We start from the raw sequence: 6,942 nt of genomic DNA on the forward strand, positions 1-6,942 counted from the left end.
AAAATAGACAATGTGAGGAAGGAACAAAAACCTTCACATGACATAGTTTAGTATATGCTATGTAGAGAAGTAGAAAATTAATTCATGAAATATTTTATGAGTTGAAACATACACAAAGAGGAAGACAATGATAAGAAGGATTGAAGCCTTCATACGGCATTGTTTAATATCTCATGGTACACAATGTTTGTTGTTACTGCAGTTTTTTCGTTCACGTCAACGTCACGTAGGAGAATCTTCACTCCAGCACAGCTGAACGTGCACATGACAATGCAACATACAGTTGTCCATGAGTGAAGACCAGTGTCACCAAGTATAGGCCCAATACGGCAATGCTTTCGCCCTGTGACTTATTTATCATCATACAAAAAGCCAATCTAACTGGAAACTGTCTTCGTCTAAGAACAAATGGCAAATCGGTGCCAGAATGCACAAAGCATATTCGAGGGATGAAAACCCTGGTCCCAACCCGTGTTCCTGTAATAACTTCTGCCTCTAAAACTCTACTGTGAAATGCCTTGCACACCAAGCGTGTCCCATTGCATAGACCTCGACTTGGGTCAAGGTTTCATAGTAGAATTATTGGGGCACTCATCTTTAACTCCAAGCAATGTGCTGGAAATCCACCACCCATGTTTATCCCATTTAAAAACTCCACAAAGTATAAGAATGAATCTTGCATCGAACTTTCCACCACAGAGTCAGCACTAAAGTATTGCACAACATCACCTTTCATTGCATACAGGGCCTTAGCATTGAGAACATCAACATCTGAGTTTTTGGGAGCAAGGATTGCTCGCTCTTTGAAGTATTCTGCATGGCCCACATCTTGATCCAATTCTGAATAAATGCAACCTATCAATACATCTAGTGAAGACGAAGAAAGCACCATGTGACAGGGAATTACCATCTTTTGTTCATCACCACTTGTCAAAGTCCCATTTCCTACATCCATAAGCCATTCTCTATAGGCAGAATTTGCAACATCACCATCTCCCACACGCTTGTTATGTGTCAATTTAAGGATCTTCACATGATTCCATAAGTGTGATCGACAAAGTGTAGCATCAACAATGTCTGCATGTGCTCCCTTGAACACCGCTGGTAAGATTTGCCTAAAATCTCCCCCAAGAAGTAACACTTTTCCACCGAATGGCCTTCTTGAGCACATGATATCTTGCAAAGACCTGTCCAAAGCCTCAAAGGCGTATCGATGCATCATACGTGCTTCATCCCACACAATCAACTTGCATAGTCTAAGCAGTTCAGCAAGTTGACCCTGAACAGGGATATTGCATGTGCTACAATTATCGAGCTCCAAGGGTATCTTGAACGTGGAATGTGTAGTGCATCCATTCCGTAGTAGAAATGCTAAAATCCCAGAAGACGCTGTGGCTAATGCAACTCCTCCTTCTCCACGTATGCGTGACAACAAACAGTTGTACAAATAAGTTTTTCCAGTCCCTGCAGGCCCATCTAGGAAAAAAGTAGCCCCACCATCAATAGTCAATCCATGCAAAATTGTGTCAAAAGCAATCCTTTGATCTTCATTTAGAGTCCACTCCATTGCATGTGACATAGATAGCTCTTGTGTGGTATCAAAGCATTGTTCTCGGAAAAGCAAGTTGTTTTCCTCACGTGTCGCAAAGCGCTCATCAGGCATTGGAATTCCAGGATATTCAGTTAAACTTTGCCCAAATGTACCAAGAATGTTATGCAAATCTCTCAACGCATATCCTTCAGCAACCTATGCACATCCATCCAAGGACTCGTATCTTGACTCCAATATGTGCTGATAGTCCTCAGACAAAAAATGTCAAAATCTTTCCCATAAGAGATGAGGGGAGGAGGGCTCACAAAACAATAGAATGGTCACAAAAAAATGTCTCAACTGCATGCCTGTATGTGTACTGCAAGCTTCCTCCATGCAGCCAAACCATTCCCCATCATCCTCCAAGATACCTCTTGCAATGCATGCTGCCTTGAATGTTGGGAACAATACGCCATTTACAGTACGCAAATCCTCAAATGATTTGCATCCTTTACAAATAGTCAAAATCAAACGGACATAATATCGTTCACCTGCAGAGGGCTGCACAAAATACATCCGCCCAATAGGGTCCCCACGACATCTCTTCGTCCATTTTTTGGAACCAGAATTCCACACCCACTTTCGAGGAAAATCAATGTACAAAGTTTCGTTTGCATTAGGATTCTCCAAGTTACATGTGAACCACTCTGTCAAAGTGGTCTTCTCTGCACTCTCTCTTTGCAAGACATCATTAAGGTTGTCATTATCTCGAAATGTCACCATTTGACCACCTGGAACATGCACGCTCAATCTCTGGACAAGTGGGGCATCTTTGTGCAAAGTGAATTCAAAAATTCTCCAGCAAGCCTCAGATGCGGATACATAGCGACCATCTGTATACATGTTTATCTCATCAACGTTCTCCCTTTCTGTATCCTGTACTGACGTATGGAATCTTACAGTTGCCCTGTCATGCCCCTTGTAGATGTACTTGTAGACATACTTGACAGCTGAAATTGTAGAGCATACCTCAACATTGATATGTGCATTAAATAGTGTTGACAAAACAGGATTATATGGCACAACCCATCGGTTATCGATAGTAGAACCCCTAACCTTGGCGGTGAAGCCATTGTTTCGTCGTGCATAAATGGGGTAGCCATTATTATCCATGCTTGTTTGCTCACAAAATGGACGTGGATATTTTCTGATACAATGCCCATCAACCATGAAAGGTAATGAACTATTGAACCCACCACATGGGCCATGAATGTTACAACTAACTATGATATCATGCAACATTGGAAATCGATTTTTATCTGGCAGCTCTGCACAAACCATCTTGTCGTAGTCAAATGCTGATTGAGGCTTACATTGAGGATCTAGAATCAATAATGTATGAGAATGTGGCAAAACTCTCTTTTGGAACTCTACGACAGACATGTAAGCCACCACTTTCCCAAAAATATCTTTCTTCAAGATGTACTTCATCGTGCTGTGTTTTAGGAAGAAAACCCTGGTGGTTATGTCTGGTCGATCGACGGAAACCTGTCGTGGAAGCAATGCCTCATTTATTTCTGGCCATTTAGGGTTACATGTGAATGTGATAAATAGGTCTGGCTTTCCCTTTGCACGGACAATTGCCGTTGCATCTTGATACAATTGGTACATGTGCCGAGGACCACCTATAAAAGATGAGGGTAAGACAATTCTTCGACCTGCAGACCGTCCAAGAACAACATCACTCTCAGAAAAATGCACCATGTCAGCCAAGCCTGCGTACAATTCTGCCCTCAACGTCTGCTGATTTCTACGAACCCATGAAAGGCGACACTCCTCGATAGCACAATATGCATCGACCATAAATTGTTGAAATAAACGACCCCCGCGAAGCAAGCATGATTCTGTATCAGCACGAACTTGTAGCCGATATGCATAATACTCTCATTGAGTGACACAGTGTCGACCAACCAAGGCATCCAAAGGGCCATGCACATTAGCATAAGGAATCTTGACATGCCACCTATCTTCTCCCCATGGAAACAGAAGAACATAAAGCAGTGGCATGTACGACCTGTGTAGATTTGAAATCCTCTGCAACCTTCCATCTTGACAATGTATCACAATGTCTCGATGGCCAGTTGTTTGTACTTCCCCTTGACCTGGCATAATGGCAGCAACCTCATTGCCAACAGGTATCAAGTACTGCCTGGAAGTATTTCTATTCTCACAAATTGTCATTTTGATGTCCACACTAGGGCTATCACGCAACATTCTACCAACATTGTAGAAGGCATTCGCATATGGATTACATGATCTCATCATCATTGACAATGCTTCAAGAGTGAAAAAATCCAAACCATCCAAGGAAGTCATACGATTTTGAGCCTCGTGCTCAGTATCATATACATACATCTGTGCAAATTTTGGCACCCCTACTTCGTGTGGCAACAAAGAACCAATCCGATGATACAGACTGCCATGTACACGAAAGCAGTATGCACCAGATCTACCCATCAATGTCTCATCAATGGTAGCTCCAATAGATGCAAATGCCATCACACTGTTGTAGCTCCTAATGTTTTTATTTGAAAGACCTACTCATAGCATCACTATTATTGAGTAGCCTCTCCAATACATATGGTGGTCCTGCAAGAGCAAGGAGGGATAATTTCCCACCTTTGCAACAATATCTTCCTGTAGATGGCATATGTTCATTCTTCATTTCACTTGGCCAAAGACGTGCACCGCAAAACCCACAGGAGGACGACATAGTTCCTGTATAATCTGTATGCAATGAGACATGTGTCAATGGCAGCATGGAAGGGTGAACCCCTTGTATGCAGGGATGGGCATGTAAACTGCAAGTGATGTGTCATGAACATAAGGGGCTTGCTCCTCATTTTGAGTGCCTATGATGAGAGGGCAGAAGTGACCATCATGTTGATGGCGTTGCTCTCTTATGTTGGAGGTGTGTTGCTTTGCATGTTGTCGATGATATCTTCTTGTCGCATCCAAACACAAAAGAGTGTGTTGTCTTCATCCTTGTCCTTGCATGATCATTTGCAGAGGGAGTTGTGGAACAGAAACATCACCATTGACACAACCCTCCACATTCGTGGAGGGACTCCTACCATGACCATGGTCATTTGTCGAGGATGGCAAGGTATCACTTGGCAAGTATGCTGTACGTTGTATAGCAAGCTGGCGACGATAGTTTCGTGCAACCTTTCGACGTGCACGCATATGGGAGGAATAACTTGGAGATTCACGAACACAAAGGCATGTGTCCCTTATCCTCATTAATGCTTCTGCCAAGCAAGAGAGAAAACACCAAGTTCATAATAAGTGCATAAGTTTTTCATTTTATTTGCTATCAAATGCAAGCATGAAATATCCCCCAATCTATACTATATTGATTGGAGTACTGTACCTAAGGTAGTGAAGGTTTTCATTTTATTTACTTCCAAATGCAAGCATAAAATACCCTCAATACATCACAATATTGATTGGAGTAGTACACCCCAATGAAGAAGATAGAGTGCACATGAATTCAAGGCTCATCAGATAGATCCATTTTATAGAAACAACAAACCGTTCCTTTCATTGCATCCTCCATTTTCTTCTTTCACTAATATGTATTAAATCTAATAGCCATCAGTGGATGAATTAGCAATGAAATGACACAATTGGAGTTGAAGACTCTTGTGAGACTTCTTGAAGGTCTCTTAGCATTTTTTGTATATCTTTCAGAACATCTTCTCTCATGGATTCTCTCTATGACGTCAAGAACAGATTTTTCATGGGTGTATACATGAAGAAGGGGAGAAAGCTTGAACAATCCAAGTGTGTAGATTCTTTTTGTTAGTTTTCTCCTCCAATACGGTAGACAATACGATAGATGGGATCTCAAAATTCCTTTCCAAATATTGTAGGTTGGTTCTCCTAATTCACACTGAAATAGTACGCTTAGGGATCAAGACTCATTGGCTTATTACCATTGTCCGTACGACTTTCACGTTCCCTCTCATGGGGCCTTCCCATGGTGCTAGAAAGTGTGCTTATCATGGCTACGTGCATGAAGAAGGAGAGGAAGAGAATCAATCGGAGTTGCCTGCCCCATTGCAATAGATTGTCTCTTCCAATTCCCTCTCAATTTTTTATAGTTATATTATCCATGATTAAGAGGAAGAGTCCAATTTATTGACATGTGGACGTGTCAAGGGGCCTTGCATGTCTCATCCAATATTTCTATGAACAACGTAGATAAGGTAATGAGCTCTATGTTTGCCACTATAGTATGACGAATCACTTGTTCCTCTAAAATAGCAAATGTTGTTTTGGCACAAATTTTCTTGACGGTTTTGCCTCTGTGTGTGTGTGTGTGTGTGTGTGCGCGCGCGCGCGTGCGCGTGCGCCACTCACAACATTATGTTTTGTATGCACATTGGCAAGGTTGTCTTTGGAATGCAGCGGGGTTTTTTTTCATTGCATGCACAATTTTTGCAAGTTTTTGTCTTTTGTGCGTAGGAATCTAGTGTGGCTATCTTTGTTGTGCGCATAAATATACATTCGTCTAACACTAATGCTTCATGTGTATGGAAAAATCAACCTCAAAAATGGAAATAAAAGCACTTTTTTGTATGTGTGAATCATGCATGGTATCATGTGTCCCTTTTGTTTGTGTGTAGGTGTCATGCTTGCCAACCCTCCCACAGAGTTTTTTGCTTGTCATGCAGGTTTGTATTTGAATGCCCAAAGATGAGTAAACTTAATCAATTAAAATCCTTCATAGTAAGAGCAATTCGAGTTTCAAACTTCAATAAAATCTACTTTTTGAGATTTAATTTAGTAAATTGTACATTTAAAGGCAAAAAACCTACAAAGTTTAGAGAGCATGGCAGTGTGATAGAACGCAAGTGTAGTGGTCCTAGTGGCACCTGAGGCTATTGTGCCATTAATCTAATCCCCCATAACAATTTTTCTATGAGAGTGCTCCAAAAAACTTCTTTAATCTAATCACACCTAATAAATTTTGATATTTACTTCTCAAAAATATCATTTTGAAACTTTCATTATGATCGTGAGCAAGGCTAGAAAAATACATTTTTCCTAACCGAAGAAAATAAGGGCAAACTTGAAATGCTACCGGTTTTCAGGTCAGAATTTGAAGCTTTTGCCGGTATTTACACTAAAACTTGTGTAAAATTGCGGGTGTTCTTTGAGGCAAGCTCTAAATCTAACCGCGATTCTGTGATTTTAGCCGGTTAAAATTCAATGTACCCCAATACATTTTTCCTAATTAAAGAAAATAAGGGCAAACTTGAAATGCTACCGGTTTTTAGGTCAAAATTTAAAGCTTTTGCCAGTATTTACAGTAAACTCGCATAAATTTGCGAGTTTTCTTCAAC

At 41.0% G+C, this 6,942-nt stretch overlaps 2 protein-coding genes across 2 annotated transcripts; both read right to left on the reverse strand.

The window, feature by feature from the left end:
- Window positions 1–568: 568 nt before the first annotated feature.
- Window positions 569–3,394, reverse strand: LOC147463020 (uncharacterized). The gene is made up of 2 exons (XM_086495145.1): window positions 1,877–3,394; window positions 569–1,747 (listed from the first exon to the last, which is right to left on the reverse strand). Exons 1-2 carry the CDS (start codon window positions 3,392–3,394, stop codon window positions 569–571), a joined length of 2,697 nt encoding a protein of 898 aa, XP_086351271.1.
- Window positions 3,395–3,475: 81 nt separating this feature from the next.
- LOC147463021 (uncharacterized) lies at window positions 3,476–4,090 on the reverse strand. Its single transcript, XM_086495154.1, has one exon. The coding sequence runs from the start codon at window positions 4,088–4,090 to the stop codon at window positions 3,476–3,478; it is 615 nt and encodes a 204-aa protein (XP_086351280.1).
- Window positions 4,091–6,942: the final 2,852 nt, after the last annotated feature.

This window comes from Adiantum capillus-veneris, chromosome 2 (genome assembly GCF_014529385.1).
Source record: "Adiantum capillus-veneris isolate H3 chromosome 2, ASM1452938v2, whole genome shotgun sequence".
In the NCBI taxonomy this organism is placed as follows: domain Eukaryota; kingdom Viridiplantae; phylum Streptophyta; class Polypodiopsida; order Polypodiales; family Pteridaceae; genus Adiantum; species Adiantum capillus-veneris.